Below are 15,256 nucleotides of genomic sequence, written 5' to 3'. Positions count from 1 at the left end.
ACTGTGGTTACCCGCCGAGATGTGTGCGCTGTGGAGCTAATCATATGTCGTCTAACTGCTCAAAGCCTCGTGAACAACCTCCAAAATGTGCACTGTGCTCAAGTAGCCACCCAGCCAATTACAAAGGATGTTCAGTTTACAGAGATCTGCAACAACGAAAAAAATCTACACATAAAAGTAATTTTTTATATGATAATTTTAAAAATAAGAATTTTAATGTACAACAAGACAACCACTCATTAAAAGATTTCCCTAATATTAACCACACATCTCCAAAACAAACATATGCTCAAATTACTTCCAATAATACTAATAATCAAATTTCTCCACCTTCGTTAGATATAAATAAAGTCATGTCAACTTTCCTTGAAGACCTTAAGTCTCTAATCAATCCCCTTATATCTCTCCTAACAAAAGTTATCTCCAATTTGCTCGATAAGAAAAATGACTAGTCATTCCTTTACACACAATTCATTACTAATCCTTCAGTTTAATGCTAATGGCTTAAAAAACCACATTAATGAACTACAAACTGTCCTTCATACTAAACGGATAGACATTGCAATTATAACAGAAACTCATTTTACAGAATACTCAAATTTTTTCATCCCTGGTTATAAATTATTAAAATGCAACCATCCAGACAATACTGCTCATGGAGGGGTAGCTATATTTATTAAATTTTCTATTCCATTCATACCTCNTTTATTAAATCTTCTATTCCATTCATACCTCTTCCCAATTACTCCCAAGACTATATACAATCCTGTTCCATATCCTTAAAACTTAATAACAATTCATTTACTATTGCTGCATTATACTCTCCTCCCAAACATAAGGTCACGAACATGTTGTTCAACAATTATTTTAACACTTTGAAAGGTAATTTCATTGTCGGTGGCGACTTCAATGCCAAACACCAAATTTGGGGCTGTCGCTCAAATAACCCCCGTGGTCTTGTTCTACATGATTTTGAATCATTCAAAAAATTGAATATTCTTGCTCCTACTGGTCCAACATATTGGCCTTTGTCCATTCGTAAAAATCCAGACATACTTGATATTTTTGTAGCTAAAATACCGAATACTTTAAATTACACTATAGACAATATCCTTGAGCTTAACTCTGATCATTCATCAGTCCTACTTACTATTAATTCAACTCCACAAACTCATCTAAGTCATCCCAAGTTATTTCAAGTAAACACAGATCGATATATGTTTCATAATCTTGTTAATCAAAAAATTAAACTAAGTTCAAAACTTAAAAATACTGAGGACATAGATAAGGTTGTAAAAAATCTCACTAATATCATACAAATAGCTGCCTGGACAGCTACTGAAGATAAAACTCCTTGTCAAAACAAAACAGTTGTTTTACCAGAGCTAATAAGAAAACTAATTTCTGATAAACGTAGAGCTAGAGCTTTGTTCCAACGCACCAGACTTCCGTCGCATAAACACTTATATAATAAGTTAGCAAATAAACTCAAAAAAATGCTTGCTCAACACAAAACCAACTCCTATAAAAATTACTTATGTATTACTTATATAAGGATGGTAGCCTGTGGAGAGCTACCAAACAAGCTCTTAGATATAAAACAACTAATCTTCCAATTAAAAGAACTAACGGCAGTCTAGCTATCTCTGACTTANGGAAGTCTAGCTATCTCTGACTTGGAAAAGGCAGAGTTATTCAAAGAACATCTAGCTGACACTTTCAAACCTCATCCGAATATACATTCACCTGAAATGACTAGTTCTGTTATGACATACCTTGATGCACCTTTACCACTCTATCTTCCAGTTAAATGTTTTACTCCAAATGACGTAAAATTCACTATTGCTAGATACTCTTCAAACAAATCCCCTGGTTTTGACCTTATAACGGCTGAAGTTGCAAATGCCTTCCAAAAAAGCTATTATACATTTAACCCATATATTTAATGCAATTATTAGACTGTCTTATTTCCCTCTATTATGGAAATTCTCGACTATAATATTAGTTCCTAAACGCAATAAACCCCCTGACCTACCAACATCGTTTAGACCAATAAGTCTGTTACCGTTCTTTGCAAAAATGTTTGAAAAATTATTACTTAAAAGAATACTTTGCTGTCTCTCTGTCAATAATATATTGCCTAATTCCCAATTTGGTTTTAGGGCTTCTCACTCAACTATACATCAAATCCATAGAGTAGTAGATGTAATATCGTACTCGCTTGAAAAAAAATTATATTGCACAAGTGCGTTTCTTAACATCTCACAGGCCTTTGATAGANTTTCTTGACATCTCACAGGCCTTTGATAGGGTATGGCATGACGGCCTCTTATATAAATTAAAAAAATGTTTGCATCCCTCTTACTACCTGTTTTTTAAATCCTATTTAACTGATCGTTTTTTCCAAATCCGTCTTGGTTCTTCAGTATCTGATATAGCCTCTATAAATGCGGAGTCCCACAATNTGACATAGCCTCTATAAATGCGGGAGTCCCACAAGGAGGTATCCTATCCCCAATCCTTTTTAATATCTATACCTCAGACCAACCCACAACTCCTAACACCATTGTTGCAGATTATGCTGATGACAAAGCTATCTTATCCTATAACTCTGACCCACAGATTGCATCCGTCAATTTGCAAAATCACCTACACCTAATGGAAGAATGGTACACTAAATGGCGATTTAAAATTAATCAATCAAAATCAGTTCATACTACCTTTACTTTAAGACTTCTCCCTTGTCCTGGTGTCTCCCTATATGGAGTACAAATCCCCTCCTATTCCTCTGTCAAGTATCTCGGACTTACACTAGATAATCGGCTCACGTGGGCTCAGCACATTAAAAATAAACGCTCGTCTTTAAATAGCCGTCTGCGGTTACTCAAATCATTAATCACAAACAATAAATTTACAAACATTAATATTAAACTTTTAATTTNCAATAAATTTACAAACTTTAATGTTAAACTTTTAATTTATAAATCCCTTTTAAAACCCATATGGACTTACGGCCTTCAGTTATGGGGCAATGCTAAAAAATCCAATACCAATAAAATTCAATGCTTTCAGAATATTGTCTTAAGAAAACTAATCAATGCACCTCCTTATATCTCTAATTATACACTTCATAACGATCTCAACTTAAAAACAGTTCATGAAGAAGCCATTTCCTACTATAAAAGATTCCACAGTAAATTACTCTCCCACTCTAATCCCCTAATAAAAAACCTCTCAACCTTGTTCATACCTGGAGACCCACCCAGACGTTTAAAACGTAAGTGGTGCCGTGATCTTCTATCTACTAATATCAATTAATAATAATATAATTAAGTCATTGGAAATATAAAATAAAAATTCTAAGAAAATAAAAAATTAAAAAAATCATGGGAAGTGTCACTAATGAGTGGTTTCTTCCATCAAAATGTATTCATGTAAATTTTTCTACTCTTATCCTATATGCTTATTGTGCTCATTGTACAGATTGTATATTTCTAATAAAAAAAAAAAAAAAAATTTAATTTAAATGTGTTAAGAGTTCTTTTTTACAACATAAAAAAAGTAAAATTAAACTTGAGAACTAGTGCTTATTTGGTTATTAAAGAAGTTGAAGTGTTCAAGGAAAAAGCTAGAATTCTAGTAAGAAAATTTGAAAGGAGCATAGAAAAATTAGAGTTACTATATTTAGAATAGAAAAATTGGAACAAAAGTTCTATAACGAGCCATCAGAATAATGAAAAAGTTTTTATTGAAAAATTCAATGATTTATTCGACATATCACATGCAAACGCAATAGAAATTATGACAATTGAGGAAAATAAATTATTTTTAACATTTTAGCGAGATAAATTAATTAATTGCTACATTCTAATCCATTTATACATAATATTTATTTATTTTTAGTTTTATATTATATTTACGTTAGTAGATACAGAATTGTATAAAAAAGGAAAAATTGGGAAAATACAGAGTATTTATATGTTTTATTAATTATCTTATGAAATATGCAATTAAGAGTAAAAAGTCAAAAAATTTTTTATTATAAAATTAATTTTTAAATAAATTTTGTTTTATAAATTATTGTGATAAAAGTAAAATTTACGAAATTAAATACTAATATTCATTCCCATTTATGAAAATATAACCCCCTCTCTACGGCACGGGAAATAATTATTTGATCACAAAACTTATTTTTATAACACATAGAACAATTATAAGAGCTTCCTGGTAATAAAAATAACATTAAAAATTTAGGACCACCCTATTACACATGTTGGGAATAGCTCTTCAACTATGCATCAAAGCTAAAATAAATATTAAAAAAGTTATGCAGAAGATGATTTTTTATATTGTCTTAAACTATGGCGAATAGCTCTCTCTATATAATTGCAATCGAACTAGAATTTTAAGATATTATTTTTATTAATAGATTGAGACACTTTAGTGACATTCTATTGATCTAAGATTTGACAACCCACGCTAATTTATAATGATTTTACAAAATTATGTAGTATAGTTAAAGTAATAAAAATATTTCTAAAATAATAATTTTGCAAATCTCTTTAAGTTTACTATTGAATAACTAAAATAAATTTTAATCACAAAAAATTTAGAAAAATAAATAAATTCTTTTACTTTTTTCACATTGTTTAATGATCTAGAATTGAATTCGAAATAAAAATCTTGTTAGAAGATGTCTTTGAATAGCTTTAAAATCTTTTTGAATTTATTTATTTAGAGTCAAAATTGGCTGAAATAGAATTATAATATACATTATAATGGAAAAAGTATGTATTTTTAATTTATGTGTAACTCCGAAATGTCTAGATTTCGTTGTGTTACCATTTGCGGCAAATTCGTAAAATTAGTCTATCAATATTTCTTTAAAATATAGGATGGACAAGTTAGTACAATTTTTCTAACTTGTGGTGTTATGTTAGAAAAAAAATTATATTTTGTGAGTACGACTACGATGAACAACTCGTGTTCGCCAATGTGGCTACTTATAATTCTTCCAGTCACGAGTTAGAAGATAACTAAATAAATTACAGGCAAAACAATCATTGAGGCTACCCTGTGCTCTCTCGTATATTTTTTATTTTCGATTTAATGTATAAAACCTATTTTAATTTTAGATTTATTTTAAAAAAAAAATGTACTGTATTCATATTAATCAATATAACAAAAAACATTGATCTTTAACAATACCTATAAAAGATTGGGTTGTACATGTAAACCATTTATTTTTTTTTATTACATACTCATTTATTTATTATTTAACATTTATATAAGTTTTAATATGATACAAAAAATGTACAATTTTATTTTTATAATTTTTTTTTATGCGATCAACCGTTTGTTTAATTAATCTGTTTCAAGATTTGGATTCAAATTAGAAATTCATCACTAATTTAGTTTTCATAATATCGAGGCAACAGTAATCTATTTATTAGAAAAAAAATATTTGATTTCTATAACTACTTATAATTCTTAATTTATTAATTAATAATTACTTTTTAAAATTATTCTTCATAATATATAGGAATGTCAACATTATTTAACTAATAACATACATATATAATTAACTCATAAATAAGAAAATTATTTTTTCTTTCTTCTTCTTATTCCTCTCTTTAATCCCATCTACTTGGGGTCGACTACCCTTATCCTAAACTTCCACTTGACACGATCTCCCACATCATCTACGCTCACATCAGCTGTCCTCATATCGCATTCAATAGCATCTTACCATCTCTTTTTTAGTCTTCTTCTACCTCTTCTTCCTTCAACATTCATTTCTATAACTGTTCTTACACCTTCCGATTCTTCTCTCCTCATAACATGACCAAATCATCTAAGTCTATTTTCTGTCATCTTATCCACGATTGACGCTTCACCTATACTCCCTCGTATATGCTTATTCCTTGTATCTTTTCTATTCACTCCATTCATCCATCTAAGCATTCTCATCTCAGCTACACTCATTCTCTGCTCTACTTTTTTATCAACCGCCCAACACTCTGAACCATATAGCCTCATTGCAGTCTTTACCTTTTAGCCTCATTGGAATTCTTTTATCACATAAGACGCCCAACACTTCTCTCCACTTCAACTACCCGCACTTAATTCTGTGTCTTACATCCTCATCAATACCACCACTCCTTTGCACAACTGACTCTTAATACTTAAAACTCTTCAATCACATCCTTGTCTATTGTCACTGACCTCCTCGCTTCACCTACCTCGTGTTCTCCTTTGTCAAACTCGTACTCTATATACTGTGTCTTACTTCTACTTATTCTTAAACCCTTTTCTTCAAGACCTGATCTCCACACCTCTAGCCTTTGATTCATTTCCAAATTAAATTAAATTTCCTTTGATAATTTAAATAAGAAAATTATCTGATTAAGAAAATGACTAGTCGATAACAACATTTTTGGGCCAGTACTTTGTATCTTATTATTATTTTTATAATAAGATTGGGCAAAGAGCACGCCCTGGAAATAACTAGTGATAATAATAGCAGCAGCACCTACTCCTACCCACCATTCATTGCTTTAAATTGTAAAAAACTTCTGAAATAATGGTCTCATTATATCTTTAGTGACAATAGTATAAGAAAATTATTAATAATAAATTTAATTAATTTTAATTGAAAATTAAGTTTTTAGGTATATTTTTTTATTTTATTCCAATACACGTCTAATATTCTATCAGTTGAATAACTTAGAAAGAAGTTTTACTCTTAACATGCACTGATTTTTTTGATTTTAAATTCCCAACAGTGATGTACATGTTAAAAAACCGTGAGTTTTTTTTTTTAATTAATTTTTTTTTTTGGTAAAAAAAAAACAAAAACATCATACGCGTATTTTATTATAATATATTGAGCGATGTACATTATTGTGACAATTTAATAGTGACGTAGTGTATTTTATTTATTTTATTGCATTTAATGTCTTGCAGAACATTTATAAGGTTTAATGTTAAGTATAATGAGTACATAAATTAAATAAAGAATCAGAAAAATTTAGTGATCACTAGAATAAAATATTGTTTTAACGCTAGGGATTGACGGCCGGTTAATGTAAGTGTACCGGAAATTGGGTGAAAAAGAGAGACCGGTACGGGATTTGAACCTGCGACCCCAAGCGATATTCCTTACTACTAAGCCACCGCGCACTTGTGATAACAAAACGGTTTTTTGATTGGAGAAGTGAAATCAGTGCAACCATATGTATGAGCGCAAAAATTCTTTTAATAATTAATAAATTATTTATTTCATTATTAAATCTGCTGTAGCATAAATATTATGAAATTCCGTATATAAACATAATTATTGACATAAATTATTTTAATACATCATTAAATTAAGGTATTAAACCCATAATCCCTTATTTATGACTCAAAATCCCTAAATTAGTCATGAAAATTAAATAATTATCAGTTTTTATAATGTAAATTATTAACTACTTAAATTTGACTTGAGCAGTAACAATTGTTATTGTTAATGTTATCAATGATAACATGTATCTTATTTCGTGTTATATTTGGTGCTTTCTTTCAAAATATCTCACTACCTCACCAGTATGCGATGCTCAGTAAAGTTTTGTCCAGGTACATATTCCTTCAAGGATAAAAGCTTTTTTTCTTATCCTAAAGAAAATGATCGTTTGAAACTATGGATGAATAATTGTCAAACTAATCATTTGGCAGAGACTTTATCCAAAAAAAAATAATCTAGTAGTTTGCGCGGATCATTTTGACGATAAAATGTTTTTGAAAAAGACTACAAAAAATCGGCTGGTCATGATGCAGTACCTACAATATTTAGTGGTCAGTATTTTTTATCTTCGATGCAAAGCTGAGAAGGTATTAATTTTACTATGATGTGTGTTTCTTTAATTTATTTATTTTTTGTGTGTCTGTTACCTTGTTTTTTTCAGCTCTCACCGAACCGATTTCTTTCAATGATACGTCAAAAGATCACAAATCGTATCTAGTCGAAGACATTACCCTCAAAAATTGAAAAATTTTCCTTCATTCCTCATAAGTGGGAGATATCTCCAAAATAATTACAATTTTAAAAATCAGTAATTTTTGACATTTTTTTCTTAACACTACCATAACTTTTTCAAAAATGAAAATTTTATATAGATATTTGATGTCTTTACCTATTATTTGGTATATTTTTTTTATAAATTTAACCCTTTACCAGCCCACAGTGGGGAATTCAAAATGACAACTTTTTCACAAAAAATTAACTTTTTCAACTTAACTTTTGAAAGTGTTCCGGAAATACTGACGCTTTTATATATATATTAAATTAAAGCTAATGTAATATACTTTATTTTGGGGAAAAAAAATTTCGGACTTTATTTTGTCTTCACGGTGAAAATGGCTACAATTTGGCCAAAAATGGCTAACAATAATAATAATAATAAAAATATAAAATTTATTATATAATTTATATTATTATTTATTATATCTAAAATAATTCAAATTTTATAAAAAATATAATACTATTAACAGTTTTACCAAAAATTACAGCTTCATATATTATAGGTAAAACTAACTAAACGTTGACAAAAAATTTATGAAATAATAAACTACACAAAATGTCAACTTTTATACAAATTAAACACAATATTCATAATGTCAGACAATATTAAAAAAAAAAACATTTTTATTAAGACTAAACGTTATTTAAACAAAATAAATATGCGAACAGTTATAATTAATTATCGTTCAAGTATTTAAAATGCAATAGTGTCACTAATTCCAATATCATTGATAATTTTTGTAACTGATAGAGGAATTGTACAATATTATTGTAAAATATTTGCACAATAATATGAAATTGTACAACAGTCTCTACTGCTTTGTCTTCTGCCCAATCAGAGAGCTTGATTTTTTTTTCTATTGTTCTCGGCTAAGTGAACTATCTGTTTTCATATAGTCTGTGCTATTAATATGACAATCGGTTGTCATCGGTTGTCTCCCCGCCCTTGTCACCGAGATAAGGCCGCTGCCGAATATGGATTACCGATATTGCGTTCTGTTCCGTTTTTCGACGTACACCGTAACTGGTTAGAGTTTTTGGAGTGTACCTTTTTCGCCGTTTTTTTAAGTTTGTGTTTGGGTGCGACTTGGAAAAATCGCAGTTTACCTGTGCCTTATATAACTATGGAAATTGTTTAAAATAAAACAAAACAACCGATTACGACAATTGTAATTGACTCGCGTAATATTGAATTAATTTGTTCGCGTTGTTGCGAGTGGTCTTCTCGTTATAGTTATTGTAAAACTATACTTATAATATTAGATATATATATAGTGCTAGTGCGTGCTATTGGATACGTATTAGAATAAAGTATCGATACTTTTCTTTCGATACAAGTACTTTTTGTATCGATACAATTCTTTCGATACTTTATTCATATCGATAAAAAAGTATTGGTACCGAATAAATAGTATCGAATCATTTACCGCCATAACGGTTTAAAAGTACTCGTATCGAACAATCTATTTTGAACCACCGACCACAGTCCACAAATTACAATACAATAGATTTCCTAATCGGTGTAATTAAATGCCCGTTTACTGAGAAGGCAAGAAATATCAAACATTCTGTATAGCCGTATAGGCACAGTCGCACAGACTATATACATATATTTTCATATAGTCTGTGATATAGACAGGTACTATGAAATCGGGGACATACACGAATGCTCTAAATAACATTAATAAGTTATTATTAAAATTATTAACCTTGTACGTTATTAATTTTCGATTGATTTGCACGTGTGCGACCGCTCCTTTTTTTTTACATTTTTTAAATATTTTGTTTATTAAATTATTTTTCAAAAAATTATGTCTCCTCCAAAGAGCAAAGTTTGGATATATTTTAAAAAAGTTGACGCTGTTCTTGCATTATGCAAACATTGTTCACAAGAAGTACGCTATTGTGGCAATGCTTCAAATTTATCCAAACATATAAAAAACATTCAAATTTGACTAATACTAAATCGTCCATAGTCAAACAGTCAAAATTGACTATCACTCAAAAGTAAATAACTTATTAAATTGTTTATTTATTTTTTATTGAAATTGAATCGGTAATTTCAAAAACAACATGTCATTATTTTATAAATGTAATTAAAAATACACTATTTAAAACCATAAATAATGAATATCACAGACTCGCAAAATAAATTTATATATAAGTAAATATACAAACAAATGTAAATTTATGAAGTTATTATTAAGTTATTTATAATTTGTGTAAAATTTCAATTTTATGACTTATGTTGTTTTTAAAATAACTGATTCAATTATAAGTAATGTTACTCTATCAAACACTGATGTTTATATATTTTTTGTAGTTCTGTATCGCCATTGCCTACATTGCCAGAAACTTGCTCATCGAAAACTCAGTCGCGACAACTAACGCTTTGTATGGAAGACTCTGAGCCAGAGGTAATAATTATTAATTATTATATATGTTGTATAATTATATATATAGTGTGTTTGTGTATTTGTATTTATATAATAGGCATCTAATTTTCTGTGGTACGGCAATAACTTAAAAAATATAAAATAATTGTTATCATCGGACTGGTTTATCGATACTTTGATAAGCAATGAATACATAACTATTTTTACAAAATTAAATAATCACATGATTATTCTTAGATTTGTATCTAATAATTAATTTGTTTTTAGGAATGTGTAGACGATCCACCACAGGCTCTACAACGGCTAAAACACCCTATTGTTGAAGCTTTTCAAAAAATTAACTCATATGCAGGTATGTTTATCATCATAATTTATTGTTGTTTACGTTATTAATATCAATACTTTATTTTTATATTTCAGAAGGTGGTCATCATTTTCGTAAAATAACTATTACTTTACTTTATTTGTAAATATTACCGTCCATTTTCTGTAGTAGAAGGAAAAGGATTTAGACGGTTCATTAAAGAAATGCACCATCATACAAAATTCCCTCTATTAAAATTATAAAAAATGCCCTTGATAATAAATATGAGGTTATTATAGCTGCATTAAAATTGCGTTTGTCAAATTCACCTCATGTATCTCTGAAATTCGATACATGGACAGAGACAATGTCAGAAAAAAGTTTTTTGGTATCACCGTACATTTCTTAGAAGACATTTCTCTGAAATCATTTTGTTTGACAGTTACTGAGTTAAAAGAGCGGCATACTGGTCAATATATTAGTGAACAGTTAGAAAAAATTTTATCAGATTGGGAAACAAATCAAGAAAAAATTGTAAGTATTGTGACTGACAATGGTGCAAATGTTGTTTCTGCTGTTCACAAAACTTTTGGTAAACACCGACACATTCCTTGTTTTGCTCATACCATCAATTTAGTTGCAATACATATAGTAGGGCAAAAAAATATTAAACCTATTATTTCTAAAGTTCGAAATATCGTAAAGTGGGTGAAAAATAGCGTGAGAGTTAGTGATCTTTTAAGAAAGAAGCAGTTGGAAAACGGAGTTCCAGAAGGGTCAATGAAAAAATTAATATTAGATGTTCCAACACGATGGAACTCTGATCAACTGCTTGCAAAAACAATTAACATAAATTAAACCATATTTTGAGGTAATTTGTGAAATTAAAGACTTATTACATGCTGAACTGACTCGAAGATTTGGAATGATTGAACAAGTCAAACCAATTGCAATTGCTACATTTCTGGACCCAAGATTTAAAAATTTACATTTTAATGATCTAGTAGCCTGTTCAAGTGCGATAGCAGATTTAACAAAGTTGTCAAAATTGGACACCATTTCTTCTAGTGAGTCAGAAGGAGAACATTCTAAAACAGACAACTTCGATTTTTGGGCACATCATAAATATTTGGTTCATGGCCAAAAAAAGAAAAAGACCACAACTTTTATGAACGATGAGTTATCGTTATACTTATCAAATCCAGTATCAACCCTGAAGTCTGATCCTCTTGAAATATCGGAGGATATGAAACACGTATTTCCTATTTTGTATAAACAAGCGAGTTTGCATTTCACCATGGTTGCAACATCTGTTCCTTGCGAACGACTTTTTTCAAATGCTGGAGCAACATTAACCAAATCTAGAAATCGTTTAACTAGTTCTCGCCTTCAAAAAATATTATTGTTATCTCTTATCCCAGAGGAAGATTGGTTTTAATTATATTTTTTATATATTATTTTTTTTATGTACCTATGTGAAGACTGGCTAATAATGACCAATTATAAATTATAATATTATTAGTATTTTGTATAAATTAATCTATAATAAATAATAAAAGACAATTTATATTTAAAATTAATTACGTATATTTAGGCTTTTATTTATATAATTGCAAATATTTGGTTTTTACTAGTGGATAGAAATAGAAATAACAGAGTAATGACTATAGTCATTGCCCATTGGTACTAATTATACAAATATTTTTAACATTCATTAGTATCGATATCAGTAGGAATCGAATCCTAAAATTACAATATTTCATAATTCCATACAGTATAATTTGATACTGTGAAATATAGGTTTATAAAATGATTCGATACTTACTGATATCGATACATTTGTTTCGATATTTTACTGATATCAATATTTGTATTTGATACTAGTTTCAATACTAAGTATCGATACTTTCTTTCGATATCCTATCCCTAAGTAATACTAATTACTATCAAATATCTATGTAAGATATATCTGATAGCAATACTAATTACTATCAGATATCTATGTACGATATATCTCATATATTTGAATCCAATATGCAAGATCATCACAATGATAGGTTCTGACTTTATTTGGTTTTTTATGAGCTGGCCTTATTAAAAATGTTAAATAACAAAATAAATGTTTATTTATTATATAAATAATTATTATATCATTGAAATAAACTAATTGTTATAAACCTATGACTACAAATTGTTCAATTTAATATATTAAATATATTTTACTGCTTCAATTTTTAATAATCTTTTGATTAGTATTGACGTTTTTTATTACTCTCTTTTGATATTTAAAGAACTTAGAGAAATGGATAGTGAAAATTGCATGAGTGACGACGTATTTACAGGTAAAGATATTCAATAAATAATATATGATTAATACTTTAAGTCATTAATATTATTTTATTAACAAGATACGTTAATTTCAAGTGAAAAATTCATACTTCGTTATTAATACATAAAAGCCTGACATAATTGTATCTATTTATATTACAACCTATTATACTTGCTTGAAACACTAAGAGTCTTAACTTTTATTTTTATTTGCCTAGAGATTAATCATAAACTATTTATATAATCCATTTTTTAATCTTGAATATGGTCTAAAAAGGCCAATTTACAAAAAAAAAAATATTCTGTTAATTAAATTACTATTGTAGAGAAATCAAATATTTTGACAGCATGATTTATGTTAATCTTACATTTTAAGGAAACTGAAATTTTGTTTCAAATTATTTTGTATTTCTTTAATGATTTATTTAAAAATTAAAAAGTATAAATTCCATTTTTGTAAATTAGCTGATAAATTTATTTGAGTAAAGATTATAATAAATTTAAAAATTATTTTAGACTCCAATTTTTTGGTAAGAATGGAATGCAAACAAATTATGGATGAAGATTATAATAATTTTTTGATAAAAAAGAGTCAAAAGTACGTATTAAAATTATACATAGGGTCAAGTGGGGTAAATAGAAATTAAATTTACATGTTTTACAACGTTTATTAGATTCATATAGTAATAATTTTTTTAAATTTTGGTTTAGATAAAAACTATTTAACTATATACAATATGTGTCTAACATTTCAATCAAACGTTAAAATATTTGATTATTTTAAGAGAAAAAAATATATAAAATTGCATAAAAAATTTACATTTGCTCCATACTTCTGGGGTAAATGAAAAAACTATTTCCAACAGCAAGTGTTATACTAAACAAACATAATGGGCAAATGAAATTGTTCTGTTACAGCTATCATTATATTATTTCATATATTCGATACCTACAAATTTCCATTTGCCCCAAATAGTATATTGTGTATGGGATATGAGAAAATTAAAGTATAGTTGATAATGTTATAAGTCTGGGGCAAATGAAAATTTGTTTGAATTACATAAATTACAATTAAATTAGTCAAATAATTATGTAATCTTTATTATTTTAACATAATTTAGTACAATTTAATGCTTACTTACTATTTCATAAACTTTCAAAATATATTAAATGTCTTTTGTTTACATATAATAGTGATAATAATAATTTAACATAAAAAATAATGTAAAATAAAAATTATAAACAGAATAACAAACTAACAGCATTTTTAGTTTTAAAATATATCACATAAATTAATGTATGAATAAGTAGGTAACATAGTGCCTAAACTGATTATTTTTCATTGACATTTATGTATCGTGTATATCGTTTTTCTGTTCTTCTTATGTTCAGTTGGTATTGGTAATATTGCAAGAATCATCTCTACTGTAATATCTGACAAGTCATTTTCAACAATATAAAAATCAGTTCCAATTTCATTATTTTTTTTTTAATCCTTGGACTAAAATATCCCCATCATCTTCATCTACACGTTTAACTAAACAAACATACTTAAAATGTTGTTTCTTACGGTTCCCTCCAATAAAATCTATTAAAAGAAATACTCCAGGTTTTATTTGAGACCAAATTGGTGTATTGTATAAAACTCCTTCAATACTTAAATTTAATGAATTGTCATTACAATCATCTTCTGATGAATGATAAACTACGTCATCAATATTATCAACTGATTGTTCCAACACAATATTTTGTGCATTTTTATAGCCTTCTTAGGTCTCCCACGTTTACTAGGATATTTGATTAGCTTTTTCTTTAAGGTTGCTTCCTCCAATTATTTTAACACAACTTTATTTGTTAAAACTTCACCATACTTTGTTGCTCTAAGACGAGGAACTCTGTCTTTTGTAACACAAATTGTATTGTTAGTTTTATATTGTATTAATTGAATTGAAATAATAGATATTATATCTTTTGGGCTATTGATATATTATTACTTGATGTTGGAAAAATTTGGTCCATAAAAGTGTTTGACGTTGAAGGTTCTAATGAAATTTGATTTTCTACAACTGTCAATATGTTTTTAGTTTCGATGCGAAGCTGAAAAGGTATTGGTTTTACTATGATGTGTTTTTTTTTTTTTTTTTTTTTTTTTTTTTTTTTTTTTCC

General features: G+C 28.1%; 3 protein-coding genes across 3 annotated transcripts in view; all 3 read left to right on the top strand.

The window, feature by feature from the left end:
* The first annotated feature begins 9,444 nt into the window (after nt 1-9,444).
* LOC126898661 (uncharacterized) lies at nt 9,445-11,571 on the top strand. The gene is made up of 4 exons (XM_050672926.1): nt 9,445-10,069; nt 10,386-10,479; nt 10,726-10,810; nt 10,879-11,571. The coding sequence occupies exons 1-4, from the start codon at nt 9,936-9,938 to the stop codon at nt 10,926-10,928; spliced, it is 363 nt and encodes a 120-aa protein (XP_050528883.1). The 5' UTR covers nt 9,445-9,935; the 3' UTR covers nt 10,929-11,571.
* An 89-nt stretch (nt 11,572-11,660) lies between these two features.
* On the top strand, nt 11,661-12,221 carry LOC126898654 (uncharacterized). Its single transcript, XM_050672916.1, has one exon. It carries the CDS (start codon nt 11,688-11,690, stop codon nt 12,198-12,200), a length of 513 nt encoding a protein of 170 aa, XP_050528873.1. The 5' UTR covers nt 11,661-11,687; the 3' UTR covers nt 12,201-12,221.
* Nucleotides 12,222-13,064: 843 nt separating this feature from the next.
* LOC126898230 (zinc finger protein 493-like) overlaps nt 13,065-15,256 on the top strand; it is a 4,516-nt gene continuing 2,324 nt past the window's right edge. Inside the window, exons 1-2 of the mRNA XM_050672170.1 lie at nt 13,065-13,104; nt 13,607-13,688. Coding sequence (XP_050528127.1) covers nt 13,065-13,104; nt 13,607-13,688 — 122 coding nt within the window. The remainder of the gene's footprint in view (nt 13,105-13,606; nt 13,689-15,256) is intronic.

The sequence above is a fragment of the Daktulosphaira vitifoliae genome, unplaced genomic scaffold, assembly GCF_025091365.1.
Source record: "Daktulosphaira vitifoliae isolate Bord-2020 unplaced genomic scaffold, ASM2509136v1 Scaffold_2, whole genome shotgun sequence".
NCBI lineage: Eukaryota > Metazoa > Arthropoda > Insecta > Hemiptera > Phylloxeridae > Daktulosphaira > Daktulosphaira vitifoliae.
Note: the sequence above shows the minus strand (reverse complement) of the source record. Positions and strands in the feature narration are given on the sequence as shown.

Excerpts from the sequence above, each read along its gene's own strand:
- LOC126898661 (XM_050672926.1), top strand. The coding sequence starts at position 9,936 with ATGCAAACATTGTTCACAAGAAGTACGCTATTGTGGCAATGCTTCAAA. Across the intron at positions 10,070-10,385 it reads AAATTGACTATCACTCAAAA|TTCTGTATCGCCATTGCCTA; the intron begins GTAAATAACTTA and ends TATTTTTTGTAG. Across the intron at positions 10,811-10,878 it reads AAAAATTAACTCATATGCAG|AAGGTGGTCATCATTTTCGT; the intron begins GTATGTTTATCA and ends TTTATATTTCAG.
- LOC126898654 (XM_050672916.1), top strand. The coding sequence starts at position 11,688 with ATGATTGAACAAGTCAAACCAATTGCAATTGCTACATTTCTGGACCCA.